We start from the raw sequence: 14,845 nt of genomic DNA, 5'->3' as shown, positions 1-14,845 counted from the left end.
TGAAACTGGCATGAAAGGGGGAGCCACAGAGTGAATGTAATCTGAAAGCCCTTCGCTGCATTCTGCCAAAAATTGGATTTACTAGTACCGTGGAGTCTCCGCACATTCTACCCAATTTAACTTTAAATAAATTTTAGTTACTTAGATGAAGTAGTAATATAATAAGGGGTGTTACTTTTTCTTTTTCTTAAAATGAGTAAATAGATAATATGTATTAACATTGCATAAAGTAGCTAGCAAATAAAATGCTGCAATGCGAACCAACTAAAAAAAGGAAGGGCACGATGAAAGGGAAGAAAAATAAAATTGAGCAAGAAATAATATTTGTTGTTGGCCCTGCAAAAAGAGAGATGTGTGAGAAAAAGCCAAAAGAAATGACGCATAAACAAGCGGAGAGAGCAAGGAGAGAGAATGTGCTTTAAGGTGTGCAGCGAAACGTGTAAAGTAAAAAGGGACAGAAAAAGAGAGAGATTCAGAAAGAGAGAGGCAGCGCCTCAAGTTATGCATCGAAATTTGAAATTCAGGAGTAACGGGAGAGCGCCCTACAGTATGCAGTCAAATAAGTCAAGTCTGCAAAAGAGAACGAGAGTCCTGCGCACACGTATACGTAACAAATGGCCATGCAAAGCACGAACGCAGAAAAACGCTAACGGTACTGCAAAGGAGGTGCAGGGCAAAAGCAAAAATACAAAGCCAAAATGCTTCGCTCTCCTGCTGGTGGCCCACATTCGCTCAGCTGAGCTCGGCTTTACCGTTAACCGATTAGAGACTTACCGCTTACCATTTACCGTTTCGGGCCGTCTGGCCCTGGCTCATTATGTCCCGTTGCCTTGGCAGTATTGTTGTATATTTTTATAGTCGTCCTCACTCGACAGTTTCCTTTTGAGTTCCATTTCTCCATTTCCATCCCCTCTGCACATCTGCTCTCACATAGATTTCACAGAAATGTGGGCCCGTTATGCTCGGCCTGGCCGCATTGCAGCTATAAATTTGTTTGTGGTTCACATTTGCCTTGGAAGATTACTTTTGGCCATAGTCGTCGCGCAGAACTGGGCGGCAGAGAGTGAGAGGCGAGAGCAGCGGAGATACCGCGGAACAATGGACTCAAGGAAAGGGAAACGAGAAACAAGAAACGACTAACTAACTGTGCTTAATGGTGGGTGGTGGTTCGTGGCTAGGGAATGGTGGATGGGGAATGGAATGGAATGGGGTGGAAACCCCATAAAGAACCTTTTTGAGAAAGTGTTATTATAATGCTCGGGCTGCCATCGGGAAGGTCAGGTTGTTGGGTCTCGGTACCAGCGGAAGCTAAAGATATGCCCCTGGGTCTGGTCTTCCTTTGAGCAGGATGGCTTGGTATTTTCACAATAAAATACGAATTTAGTTTGGGGTAGTTCCGCTTAGGGAAAATAGATCTAGATTCGTTTTAGTTCGAGATGGGATTATAAGAGCAGTGTTTGTAAACAGATTTTGATTTTTAGTTCTTAGAAAACTTGAAATTTAACGGGAACATATGAGATTCTTAGATTTTTCCAAAGTTTACTCTCATTATTGGTTTCCTTTTGACTTAAGACTTAACGAATTAAAGCATTCTTATGAAGGCGCTTTTCCGGGTAAATTATAGCCATGGACAGGATTATTATGCCTAGGAGTACAGTACAGTTATAGTTTCCTCTTCCCACAACTCGATTGTGCTCGGAAGGCATTCAGTTGCCGGCCAGGATCCATTTGGCCGGGCCACCTGGTTTTGTCACCTGAGCGAGGACCAAAGGAAACGCTCACACTGGCAAATGAAGTGGCACCCAGCCCAGTTCCCGCCCCATTGAATCCTGTCGCCCACCTGGACAACTTTCCTCTGAATTTTTCATGGCTTTCTCGGGTGTTTTTTTATTTTTTTTGGTAATTTCTCTGTCTTTTTTTGGGTTTTTCCCTGTTTTTTTTCCGTTTGGCAGTTACACTTTTGGTCTGTAATTTTGGGTCTGTTCCGAGGCAGTCTGGCATGTATTTTGAGTTGGTAATGTTTGGCACATTTTATGGAGCAACTTGCACTCAAGTTGCCCCGAGAACTTTTGGCTTTTGCTTCCGTTTGGTTTGACTTGCCAACCTTCTCTGTAATTTGAATGTTCTGAACTGTGAAGCGAGCGACAGAACAAACTGTCGTTCAGAACCTGCAAAGAGTTAACTTGGCTAACAAAGTGTATCCAGCCAAGCCAAGCCGAGCCACCCAACCAGCCTACCTATCCACTCGACTTGGTTGTTTAAAATTTTTGTTGCTATTAGAAAAGTTTCTGTTCACTTTGGCGAGCATTTTTTCTTCATTTTTTTATAATAATTTAATAAACTATCAAAAGTTTGGGAAAGATTTAGCTTTCGCTACGCTTGGAGAACAAACGAAATTGAAATTCAAGCAGCAAATCCGAATCAAGGATTCCAGGACCTTGGCAACTTTATCAAAGAAATCCGGGCAAAAACTGTTTCACAAAACTTTAATTGGATCAGCTGTAGATATTGGCATTTCTTAAATGGGGGCCGTGACAGAATTGCCAAAGTAATTACATAGTTAATACTTACAAAAAATATCCAATTACAGACATTTTTGTATTAGCTATTAAGATTACTTTTCTGCACTTACTTACATATTTTCATCACGCAAAATTCATGTAGCTTCTGCTGCTTCTAACCTTCGCCGATACTTAATTATGATATAAGAAGGATATTTTATTTCATACATATTTCAGCACGTGCTGACTATCGCCTGGCTGGGATCATCTTCAAATATTGTATTTCTTATATATTTTCTGTTTGACCAATGTCAACAATAAACGACAAAATGACCGCACGTGCACCGGGCTTGTTTGCCAAACCTCACTTCCGTTTCCCTACCCGCTCACATCCTGACTTGCCTGTTTAATTTAGGCCAAAAGCAGCAAATGTCCGGGCCAAAATGATTGATGACATTGCGTTGCGAAAAAAAAGCGAACAAAATTCACTTGTTAGTGGTAAACCAAGCCGCTTACTTCCATCTGACTGATTCTTCGCGAAGCCGGCGAAAATCTCTTCAGACCAAGTTAATAAATTGTTTGCTGTATTTGTTGCATTTAGCGCCTACACAATTTGGCAAACTTTGTAATGAAGTCGCTGCGGGAGAAACCTTTATCAGGTTTCGCATCTTGTTTGCGATACAGTCGAAAATAAAACTGGATACAGCAAAATTGTATTTTAAGTATACATATATTTAGTACTGGTTTTACTAACATAAATTATGTTTATAGTATCTTAAAAGTGTGTATGGTATCGCTTCTAACCAATTCAAGTGCTAGAACTGTAGCTTTAAATTCTTGATTTTCGATGCATTTTTTTCCTTTTTATGAGGTGTTTAAAGAAATGATTTTTTACTGTAGTGAACTCCGCGTTTGTTCGCTGGCTTTCGTCCTTTTCCCGTTGCTATTCTGTATGCAAGGCACGCAAATTTGTTGCCAATAAGCGGCCGAAAACAATTTTTATAAGGCTTGACTGGGAAGATGACTGGGTTAAGGAGGCAGGAGTGGAGGATTCGCAGTACTGCCAGAGGGGAGTCCTTTTTCCTATGCGTGCTGCGTGCTTTTCTGTTCTTCTGCTTTCGCTGAGCTCCCTGTGCTCCCCGGACTTCCTGCTTTTTCGGATGCGGCCAAGGGTGAGATGGTGGCTTCGAGACCCTGGAGTTGCTTAGCTACATCGTCGCCCGGATCCGGAATGTAGGTCATGTTGAACGCTGTTTGGAGGGGCGGCCACTTCGCCAAGTTAGCAAGAGAGAGACAGAGAGAGAGGGAGAGAGAGAGGTATCGCACTCACACGCACACGCACACACGCATAGAAGCATTTCCACCAACCAACACACTGCCAGCATTCAATATACACACACAGAATTTTCGGATGTTGGTGTGAAGAGCGGTGGAAATGGAGCAGGAAGGAAAGCAACACTGTTTCCCATGAATACGTTAGCCTGGGCTGTAGGTGGGCGTGGTCCACAACCGCCCACGACTCGGATATGTGCTTTATTATAATAAAAATTTCATTAGAAAATTGAATGTTGACGTGTCGCATGTGCGCCGCACTTCCGGTTTCCCCTTACGCACATCATTACATAAATATTGCTATAATGTATCCTTAATTTCTGTTCCGGTAGATACTTAACATATTATGGATAGATTTTATGGATTAAAGTTGGATGAATACCTTAAAAACTCTTTTTAATTACCAGTACTTACAGTTCTTAGGATTTCTAGCTGATCCAAGGAGCAATACCTAATAAATAAAATATAATTTAAAGTCTATATACTAGCAGTAAAATTCTTTTAAAGTTGTCTTGTTTCTAACTCTAAATATATAACAATTAATTCAGTTCAGAATTGTTCTCTTATTAGATTCAATACAATGCCGCGGTTCAAAAGTACCATTAATAAATCTGTGACGATTCTTTTCAACTTAAATACCTCGATGTCTTTAAAATTGTATACCATTTACCCATTGCCAATGAGTTGTAAAAGTAACCCTTTCGAAGGCAGGCTAATCATCCTTGGCCAAAAACTTTTCCACTTAACTGTCTGGTCAGGGCCATATTGCGTATACGCGATGCGGGCCAAAGGACCGCTATCAGTCCGGCAATCCCTGTCCCAATCATCCTACACAAATGAGGGTCCTTGTCAATATATGAGTAATAGCTCATCAAAGTTTCATTTTCAACCATTTCGTTTTTTATTATGATACCCTTTGTTGTTTTTTTCCCCACACTATTGCCGTGCATGCAAATCATGTATAGCAGTGGGAAAATCAAATGAAATTGGTAACTTTCGACAAACCATTTTACCCAAAGCTGAAACTATGACAGAACAAAGTTGTATATATTATGGTAGGTACGATTGTAGGATTGTAGGTAGGATGGTAGGATTTGTGGGCCTGTGTAGCTCAAAGGCTTGTTATACACTTTCGGTTATAAACAAACGGATATGTATATTTATCTTTGTTTGGGCTTTTTGTCACCCCAAGAGCCGAATGAAAGTTGTGACACATGCAATAATTTGATTTTGCTCGCAAATAAATCGTAAATCGTAAAGATTGGCGAATCAACAAAGTGCAAGCAGCTGAAAACAAGTTTTGGGGCCTCCTTTCGTTTTCGTTTTCTTTTTCGATTTCGATTTCAATTTTCAACAGGACCTGTTTTTTTTCCCCCCAACTTTTGTTGTGGGCGTAATGAGACAGAGCCCACCTTACTCCGCCTGTGAAACATGTTTTATCGATAATTCGTGAGTGCGACGCAGAAAAATTACCAACCACCCCTCACAGCTGAGCTGAGCTCCACTCCATTACAGCCACCCAGAGTAACCAGGCGGCCACCCAAACCACCCACGCACTCACATCCATTTAGTCTGTATAACAAACAAATGTTTTTTGTATGTGTCAGGCGCCGGTTTCCCTTATTTTCCATTTCCCTTTTCGCCTTTCCCCATATTATTATTATTATACCTGTTACTCGTAGAGTAAAAGGGTATACTAGATTCGTTGGAAAGAATGTAACAGGCAGCAGAAAGCCTTTTTGAATATATAAGGTATACATATTCTTGATCTGGATCAATAAGGCCGCCCACAAAATTGAAAATTGTTTGCATATTTTTTCATAATTTTATTAGTCTTGCAAGTTTCTATCAATTTGCTAAAAAACTTTTTGCCACGCCCACTCTAAAGCCGTAATGCTGCCCAACCGGTCACGCCCACTCTATTAAACAATTTTAAAACTGTTTCTCATTTTATTCCCCAATATCTATCGATAATCCAGGAAAGTAATGAAATTTCGCGCTCGCATTCTCACTAGCTGAGTAAGGGGTATCTGATAGTCGGCGAACTCGACTATAGCTTTCTCTCTTGTTTTAATATCTCTTTGATTTTTGTTATCCAAAAATCGGTTTTTGCGGACGCTCAACTGACACGAAACTTGGGTGAATATATACACAGAAAAATCGTTTCCAGAAAATGTGTTTGCATATATATATTTCGAAATATAACTTTCTCATATGAAAGCATTGTGCTATTAATTTTTCACTTGTTGAGCATTTTCATCTTTGGCCAAGAAAATGTTTAGTTTTTGTCAGTGTATACCAGCTTTCTTTAGGTTCCGTTCGGAAGTTATTGACAGGAAATTGGAACCGGTGCTCCCGCACGTGGAGCTGTTCGGGTTTCCCTATTCCGTTTGATTTCTGAGCTGGGTGTCATGTTCGTGTCGAATATGGAGACATGTGCCCAATAATCGTCCCATAAAGCTAAAAATAATACGAAATTTATTGCTGTAAATGACAAAACTAAATTTACATACGCTATATGTCTACACATTTGATTTATTTGTTTACCAACGACGACGGTATTCTTTGCATCGATTGATTGGCATTAAGTGGGCCATTAATGGGTTATGTGGAGGCTCGCAGCAGGCTGACTCAGCTTCATAAATAAGAAATCCTCGAAAGTAGGCTATGAAAAATTAATTTTCCGCCCGCCATTTAAAATTCATTGGTATGGTGATAGTATTACCCATAAATTATACGGTATTATTATTCAATTAGCGTGACAAATATGGCTCATGCATAATGCAGCGCAATGAAAAGTGTCGGTTGGCCAAGAAACAAGAAATGCAGCCGAAGGCATGCAAGTTGCCGGGAAAAAAAACCTTAAGCTTATTAATAGCGAATGGGGAAAAGTCAGGAAAAACAGCGCAAAATGACAGCGGCATGTCGGAAAGCGTATTAAGTGAAAAGGGCGGACTGCTTGGAAGACAAGGCGCGAAAAAGTTAAATGCAAATGGAAAATAATTAGCAAACAACTGCAGTGAGGGGCCTTGTCGGGGCTCGCCTTGCATCATCATTTTATTATTATTATTATTATGTTAAAAATAAACTTTTTATGGTTTTTCATTCGCTGTTGTTATTAATATTACCCCACTGCCTGACCTTGTGTTGTACCAAAGCTTCTGGAAATAGCGATATGCATGCCATTCGCAGGACATGCAATCATCCGTTCAAAAGGCTCCAGCTAATTAAAGTGCATTTTCCCTTCATTTCCACCGTGGCTTAATCATTCTTAAGCTTTTGCATACTTTCGGGCCAGCAGGCTGTGGCATGGCGAATGCAATTTATTCAAAAAAATATATTTATCCGTACTCGTAACCAGAGCTTAAGCTGCACTTTATCGCCGGCTAAATAGAAAGAGGTCAAAGGGGAGGATTGCGAAGGTGCGATAAAAACTGAGAAAATAACAAACGCATGCAACCCACCATCCAAAAAAACGGCAATCAGCAATAAAAGTATGAAATATACATGCAGAAAAATAGCTGGAACACGTGAGCTCCGAACTCTGAATACCCTTTCCGGCACAATCATATGTGGCTACGAATTAAATAGCTCACTGAACACACGCAAATGCCATTGAGTTGGGAATGTGCTTGAATCTGTATTCTGGGGGGTCGGAACTCGGTGGAGTTTACATGGAAATGCAGTGAAATGAGCTCGTGACATGACATCCCAGCTATGGAAATGTGAGGTGGAAAATGGGAAAATGGAAAACGGTGGGCATTGTAAGTGCACTGAGGAAAACTCTCTACCAAGCGGAATAAAAAAATGTATATCCTATGAGTAAACATTAAGAAATATCTGTGTCTGCATTATTGTATCTTTTCCCTTAAAGCACAAATCCTTGACCCTTGCTGTCAAATATAATTGCTTTTTTCAACACTTAAATTTGGTTTTGAAAATGTAGCTTATCCACATTGTTTGTTTAATCGTTTTAGTGGCTTGATTTATGCCAGTGTTTTCTATTAGTGAAGGTAACTGGGGACCTGAAACTCGCATGATGGACGGACAGGCAGAAGACTGATGGTTGTGACGCATGGAGTGCGGGAAAAGCGAGTGGCAGCCAGTGCGATAGGTTTTCTACTTACGAGTATTCACTGTGGCTGGTCCTGCCGCACCTCCCTTTGTATAATTGTATCCTTTTGGCCGATTCTGGCTCATTCGGGTCTGGAGTAATTATATAAGCTGTTTTCGGCAAGTTCACCAAATTTGTACAACAAGGTCATGTTAATGCACAAATTTCGCCAAATAACGCTAATGCAAGAGATGAAAGATTTAAGGAAATGTAGAGTTAAGTGAATAGCTTTCTTTAAACAAAGCGGATTAAAGTATCTTATATTTACTTTCATTTGCTAAAACCCTTCCCATTGTATTGTAGTCTAAACTGAAACGCAGCTGCTACAATTTCTTCACAAACAGTTGGTATTTGTTTATCCATTGGCTGATTAACTAAGCGCTGTCACCTTCTATTTGATCGGGCCAACATTTGGAATTGGCTTTGGCTTTTTCAACACCAGATTTTGGCAAGAACAAAGCTAACAGGAAGGGAAACCAACTGCGACAAGCCGAAGTTTGTATGCCCTTGCAGTAGTTCTGTATTTAAACAAAAATCTTATGCTTACCGAATATTTTAAATGATTTTGCAATGTGATTTTGATAAACCTAAACCAAAATTATATATTGTAGAAAAATTTTAGAACACTTTATGGACAAAAACCAAAGGTTTTCAATAGAATGATGACTATTGGGTAAGTTTCATGTAGAAACAGGCGTACCTGGCTATATAGACTTGATTGTTGATACTGATCAAGAATATATATATCCTTATATAGTCGCGAATATCTCCTTTACTGCACCATAGACTTCTAACTAAGCTCAATATACCCTACGTAAGGGTATAGCATCGTTTAGGGCCTCTTAACGAGTTTCACTTTCGTAGGAATGTAATGTTTGCAGATCTCAAATAGATAGCAAAGTTAACTACTATAAAAACGGGCGATTCAATTACCTTAAGGCAGTTAAAGTTTAATCGTCAATTTGAACCGAGTGGGGCACTATGAAGTTTCTGGCTCTTATCGTATATGCCTTCGTAATGCTGAGTCTGGTTTCCAAACTGGAGGCTCGCCAGCGTTTCTACTGCCTGTGGAGCACCAAAAGGACCTGTTCAAGGACCAGTCCCAAATGCCTTCGACTCCAGTCGGGAGTTGATGCACAGAATAATGCGATATACACATGCAAATACTATCGCGACGATTGCAAGTACCTTCTGGATAATTGCAAGGGCAGTACAGGTGAGATACTTTTGACCTAACTATATTATTATTCTGTTTATATTAAAAGCGGAAAATGTGCATTCGTATTAAAACATTTAATTTTTTAAGTGCATAGAAATAGAAATATATTTATGACATTGAAACCCTTACTTTGAAACGCAAGAGTGTAAGATATTTTGTTGGTCATATTAGAATTATTAGGTTATATATTAACACAAAAATCCTATTATTAAATATGTTATTAACGTTTATATTTGCAGCTTATGGCCAACTTGGCACATCGGTGAATGTGGTTACTTATTGCATTGGAAATAATATCGCCATTGGAGGAACAGGAGACTGCACATAAGCTAGTTGTATTTATTGTCATTTTATATATGAGTTATTAATTAAAAGATGTTTTATTTTCTATTTCTATTATTGACGCAAGCCTTCTTTCTTTTTATTTTTGGAAATTTAATCTAGCCACAAAGTGATTAACTAAAACGTTTTGTGTGCTTTGGTAACTGTCGTTTAGTTTTAATGGCTTTTATATCCGCATGATGCATGCTTTAACATTTTCGCTTTTTTCGCTCTTTTTTAATTGCAATCGCATAAATCGCACTACTTGGCAGGGGGCTGGGGAAAGCTGGGGGAAAATGGTGGAAAACTGGGGGAAATTATGGTTATGGCCACGCAGACAAGCGAACAAGCGGACGCACACATACACGCGGACAATGTAAATTTATGGAGCATCGCTTTTTAGTTTGCAATTTTTCGCCATTTTCCCTTTTGCGTAGTGCGGATGTGAATGGCGAACGCCTGCGGATGCAATTAGAATGGAACAGTGAACACTCGGCGCACGCACATAAATAATTGTATGGCATGGCCGAAATATAGGTCATTACGAAACGTTTCGGCAGTGAAAGTTCAAGTTATTAGCATAATTTAAGCATAAATCTTGTTTGTCTAACTTTTGTGTGATTTAACAATGCTTTTGTTTTCGTAGAAGAGCGTGAAAAGGGGTTTAGGGAAGTTTAAAGTATATATGCAGAAATAAACTTCTTACTTAATTCTGTAGATTGTATTTATTCTTAAATTTCGCAAAAAATTAAGTACACAGGAAGTGTAAAGTAGCAATAGATACCCTCAACCTCTTCGTATAAGTATGGGCGTGACTCTCGAGGATCTCGATGAGGTTGATGAAAAGGTGCTCGTACAGGTGCCAGTATTATTCACAGTTATGCTCGAACAGTTGCCCAGGCTAACAACATTCCAGTCTGTAAAAAAAACAAATTTTTACAAAAAATATATGAGTTAAATGAATTATTTTCTTCTCAAAACTTATTCCACTGCATCGCATTACATTCACAAGTGTAAAAAAGTCAAACAGCATATGTCTTGTATTTCTAAGATACTTTTGTATCTTATTGCTAACACTCACTTGAAACGGTCGTCCGGCAGTTGGCCCGCTCCAAGAGGCACCTGTTCCTAAACCGACGACACCTGCGTGTGGAACTCCAACGACCGCAGACATTGGAGTTGGACGAGCAGCTCGTGGTAGTGGTTCGACATCGGGAGGATTGAGTGGAGCTGCTGCTGGAAGAGCTACTACTTCCGTTGCCAATGATGATCACCGATCTGCGACTGGACGTGGCACGTCTTCCCGCGATTCCAGCTCGGGCATTGATCCTGTTTCGCGTTAGCCGAGACGTGCTGGTAGCCAAAGTCCTGGCGTTCGTCCTTTTCTGACTGCTTTGGGCATCGGTGGCCACGGCGATGAGAGCGACCAGCACCAGGAGCGCCAAAGTCAAACGCATTTCAATATCTAATTGAACACTGATGGTGTGTTGCCACTTTTATACGCTTCAATCTTTTATCTTTCTTGGCGACCTTGGAAGATGTTTACCATCGCCATTCCTTCTTCTTTCTAATGTACAAAGAAACTTATTTTAATTACCTAAGCTTTGTTCATTTCTCATATCTGTTAGTTCACAATTGTGTAAATATATCTAAGTTCATATTAAACCGTGAGTAAAACAACACGTGAGATGTTCACAATTTATATGTTTGCTGTTCAAATAAAATGGTAACTTCGAGCTTCAGAAAAGATTAAAGCCATATACTTTTAGGCTGTTCATGAATGTTTAATTGTTATTAAGATGGAAGTGGATTTCAATAACTTTCCAATGAAAATTTTAGGCGCCATATATTTTCTTAGGATTTCTAATTCATTGTTATTTCAAAGTTTATAATTCTGATATCGGGGTTTATGTTGTGAATTTATGTTTTCATGAGCCTATCAGCCAAGCATATATATACTTATAAAATGTATGTAAGTTTAAAGAGCCACTAATTTTTACAAAAAAAACATTCATATGTCCAATTTTATTTAAGCAATTACTGTCGAACGAATAAAAAATTAGGCTTACAGACGATATATGAATAACTCGTGGTATTGGTCAATTTATTTAAAATGTTAACTTAACAAATAGCCAATAAATTCCAATTCATAATCATCATGAAATATCAGTGGCAAGAATATAAATATATCTTTATGTAACCTGTTAAATTAAATAATGTAATACTTCTTTTCACATAAACATTTTAATTTTTTAAATTTATAACAATTGCATACACAATTGACAGTCTACTTAGCCTTTACATTTAGTTTTAGCATTAAGTTATTAGGTTTGTGTAATGTTTTAAGAAATAGTTAACAGTGTTGTTAAGGTTATTTTAAGCTTTCAGGACTAGGATCAATCACTTCCGCAGGGACGCACGACATCGATGGGCAATCCACGACAGAGGGACACGTCTACTTTGCGGTAGACTGCAATGAAAATGGTTAATAAGGGATATTGACCCCCGTTTTCTGGGGAGATTCACTAACATTTTTTGGAGCCACAGTTGCTCAGTTGGCGCTGACAGTCGTTCTTGAAAGCCTGGCAGATGTTGGCCCTTCCCAGGCGAGCGCAGGTCTTCGTGGTGGATGAGCAATTCCTTTGGACATTTCGCTGGCAGGCATGGGATCTGCGAGGTTTAGTTTTAGAGCGAGTCAGGACGTAACCAACTGGAGAGTCGAACCCTTCCTCGGAGGAGCTGCTGTTGCTGGCGGAAACGTTGAGGAAGAACACCGTCGCCAGGATGACACCAACTAACAATGATGCTTTCATCTTGCTTTCAACTAATTTAAATGCGCTCTAGAGATTGGGGCTTTTATACCAACACCTATGTTGTTTGTATCGTCAAAAAAAAGGAAAACAATTCGTTCTACTTTCATACATTATAATACATTATAATGCAAATTGGCAGCTGAACTAACAAAGATTTATAATTTGCATTGGATTGTTGGGTCTCTAACCTTGGGTCTATAGCTACCGTAATATATTGTTCATCTATAATTTTGAAAAACCAAAACCAATATTAAATAAGGCAAAACAATGGTGTATTGACTTTTTAACTAATTTTAATAACAATTAAAAATTTAGCCCCAGATTGATCGGGAATATTATAATTTAAACAATTTAATACTTTGCTAAACTGTTTTACCTGTGGCTCTATATATGTGAAAAGATATTTCTAAAATCTTGTGATTTTTATATTACTTTTATATATTAATTATTTTTGAAAAGTTAACATTGATTAAAGATACTTTATTTCCATTAACAGCAACAAAAAATCATCCCCTGCGTATGATAATGGGTACAACATTCGAGGACGAGGAGGAGGACGACGATCCTCCGCAGGTTCCACGGGAACCCACGCTGATCCCGGAGCACTGGGATAGACTGACCGCCGTGTAGGTGGTGGATCCCACGCAGGATTCATATCGCAGGGTGCAGCTGTTCCTGAAGCGATTGCACAGATTGGAGCGACCAAAGCGACCACAGGCATTCGTGGTGGAGTTCCAGTTGCAGTTACGCAAGACACAGATCTTGGGTGTGGAACTGCTGCTATTGCTGCTGTACAAGCTGTTGGCCAGGACCACACAGGCGAATGACAGGACAAACAGGACTGTGGACAGACGCAGAGGGCTCTTCATTTTGCTTGGGCTTTAATATCGAACCTAACTGGCATTTCACTCCACAGCCGGAACTATTTATAGTCACTCGACTTTCCACGTTTTGGCCCAGAGAGCTTGGCCAAGACCACAGCACCTGTGCAAATATTCAAATGGATGGTGAGAGTTTGGCATTTGGCATTGGCAGATGAACAGAACTTGGAGTCAGTGGTCCAATGCCATTGGTTTACGCACGTTGTCAATGGATAAAAGTTGAAATCTATATCTGAATGTGTATCTGAATATGCCTTTAGTTGTAAAAGTTAGTAGTAGGACTAGACAGGTTAGTAGTTAGTTAGTCAGGCTCTAGCAGTCAGATTTGTACATCACTTTACATAATAATTTTCAGTGCTTGAATAAAAGATTCAAAATTTATCTTACATCCATGGGATTTTTTTTTGCAACCCTCCCAAAAATATGCAACTTAAAAATATATTAATGCGTATTATACATGCTATTAAACATTTTCTAATACATTTTCTTTACGTTGTATTCATTTTATTTAAGGTATTATTAAAGTAAAGATTTTATAGCAGTTTTAAATGATTAATAAAATTCATACTTTAGTCAATGATCAGAGGAATTAGTTAAAATTATTAAGATTAATTATATATAATATATATAATAAGATATTATTATTATTAAGCAGAAGTTTCGTTTTTATTAATTAAAAATGTTTGAATCATTTAATTGGATTTGTTTTCATTTTGGAAGAGCATTAAGCACAATTAATGTTTTTATAGAGTTCTGTTCGTTTTTTTTTTTTTTTTTCATTGCACTCAGAAGTGCGTGAAGCACAAAAAACAAAAAAAAAAAAACAATAATAAACATTCGGGTAATGTGCACTTTGTACTTTTTGCTCTTGACAGCTGAGTGTTTTATTGTATTTTTTGATCGCTTTTTGTTTGTTTACTTATTCCAAAAACGCATTTTTATTAAATGCCCGTTGACGGCATTGTTAAGTGATTTTTGGTCAAGGCCAAAAATCAGTTTCGTTAATTGGCCTGAGATTGATTTTCTGAAGAGCACTTACATTAAGCCACTTCTTGGCTTAGTATAGTATATTTCAAAGTTATTTGGTAGAATATGAGTTGTTTTCCAAGCGCGATCAGTGAAGTATTTATGCAAAGAAACCGTTTAGAGCGGGCAATTTGTTGGCCCGAAGTAATAATGCAAATTTATGCATTTGGTGAACAATTTCGTGTGTGCGTGACGCCCAGTGTTTACCGGTTTGGCCTCTGGGCTTCGGGCCAAGTCAAGCATCCATTTGGGCCAGCAATAAGTGGCGCCCATTGAATCGATAACCCGACCAAGTCATCATATTCATCATATCGCAGAATTCTGCTTGCCTGGCCAACTATGTCAACTGTGCATAATCATAATGTGTGGGTTGTGAAAAGTTTGCCACACTTTCTATTGATTCGATGTGAGTTCAGTTCACCTTTGGAATGAATCGCCGCGTAAATGGAGTGTGATTGAGTGTTGGCTCAATTAAGTTAAATTAAGTTCAGTAGACATTATGGCTTTAAAGTGTGCCACTTGATGCGATCACATAAAATGGAATTACTTTGAATTTAATTCGATGTCTATTGGTTTTATTTTATACTATATAAAGTAATTTCCTCGACTAGTAATACATATATCCTAAAGTTAAGTTA

At 38.8% G+C, this 14,845-nt stretch overlaps 4 protein-coding genes across 5 annotated transcripts; 1 reads left to right on the top strand and 3 right to left on the bottom strand.

Annotated features, from left to right (window-relative positions):
• The first annotated feature begins 8,890 nt into the window (after positions 1-8,890).
• On the top strand, positions 8,891-9,556 carry LOC6608791. Its single transcript, XM_002033474.2, has 2 exons — positions 8,891-9,163; positions 9,406-9,556. The coding sequence occupies exons 1-2, from the start codon at positions 8,929-8,931 to the stop codon at positions 9,492-9,494; spliced, it is 324 nt and encodes a 107-aa protein (XP_002033510.1). The 5' UTR covers positions 8,891-8,928; the 3' UTR covers positions 9,495-9,556.
• A 673-nt stretch (positions 9,557-10,229) lies between these two features.
• Positions 10,230-11,008, bottom strand: LOC6608790 (vitellogenin-1). Its single transcript, XM_032716471.1, has 2 exons — positions 10,569-11,008; positions 10,230-10,404 (listed from the first exon to the last, which is right to left on the bottom strand). Exons 1-2 carry the CDS (start codon positions 10,942-10,944, stop codon positions 10,274-10,276), a joined length of 507 nt encoding a protein of 168 aa, XP_032572362.1. The 5' UTR covers positions 10,945-11,008; the 3' UTR covers positions 10,230-10,273.
• A 751-nt stretch (positions 11,009-11,759) lies between these two features.
• On the bottom strand, positions 11,760-12,619 carry LOC116800625. Of its 2 annotated transcripts, XM_032716586.1 has the most exons (3): positions 12,212-12,619; positions 12,018-12,157; positions 11,760-11,957 (listed from the first exon to the last, which is right to left on the bottom strand). In XM_032716586.1, the coding sequence occupies exons 1-3, from the start codon at positions 12,298-12,300 to the stop codon at positions 11,884-11,886; spliced, it is 303 nt and encodes a 100-aa protein (XP_032572477.1). In that variant the 5' UTR covers positions 12,301-12,619; the 3' UTR covers positions 11,760-11,883. The 2 variants fall into 2 exon arrangements, with proteins under 2 accessions (XP_032572477.1, XP_032572476.1); XM_032716585.1 differs by having other exon boundaries at positions 12,018-12,619.
• Positions 12,620-12,759: 140 nt separating this feature from the next.
• LOC6608789 lies at positions 12,760-13,203 on the bottom strand. The gene has a single exon (XM_002033472.2). It carries the CDS (start codon positions 13,167-13,169, stop codon positions 12,807-12,809), a length of 363 nt encoding a protein of 120 aa, XP_002033508.1. The 5' UTR covers positions 13,170-13,203; the 3' UTR covers positions 12,760-12,806.
• Positions 13,204-14,845: the final 1,642 nt, after the last annotated feature.

Source organism: Drosophila sechellia, chromosome 2R, assembly GCF_004382195.2.
Source record: "Drosophila sechellia strain sech25 chromosome 2R, ASM438219v1, whole genome shotgun sequence".
In the NCBI taxonomy this organism is placed as follows: Eukaryota; Metazoa; Arthropoda; class Insecta; order Diptera; family Drosophilidae; genus Drosophila; species Drosophila sechellia.
Note: the sequence above shows the minus strand (reverse complement) of the source record. Positions and strands in the feature narration are given on the sequence as shown.

Coding starts and splice junctions, on each gene's coding strand:
- LOC6608791 (XM_002033474.2), top strand. CDS start 8,929: ATGAAGTTTCTGGCTCTTATCGTATATGCCTTCGTAATGCTGAGTCTG. Junction 9,164..9,405: donor TAATTGCAAGGGCAGTACAG/GTGAGATACTTT, acceptor TTATATTTGCAG/CTTATGGCCAACTTGGCACA.
- LOC6608790 (XM_032716471.1), bottom strand. CDS start 10,944: ATGCGTTTGACTTTGGCGCTCCTGGTGCTGGTCGCTCTCATCGCCGTG. Junction 10,405..10,568: donor CTGCCGGACGACCGTTTCAA/GTGAGTGTTAGC, acceptor TTTTTTTTACAG/ACTGGAATGTTGTTAGCCTG.
- LOC116800625 (XM_032716585.1), bottom strand. CDS start 12,300: ATGAAAGCATCATTGTTAGTTGGTGTCATCCTGGCGACGGTGTTCTTC. Junction 11,958..12,017: donor CAACTGTGGCTCCAAAAAAT/GTTAGTGAATCT, acceptor TTTTCATTGCAG/TCTACCGCAAAGTAGACGTG.
- LOC6608789 (XM_002033472.2), bottom strand. CDS start 13,169: ATGAAGAGCCCTCTGCGTCTGTCCACAGTCCTGTTTGTCCTGTCATTC.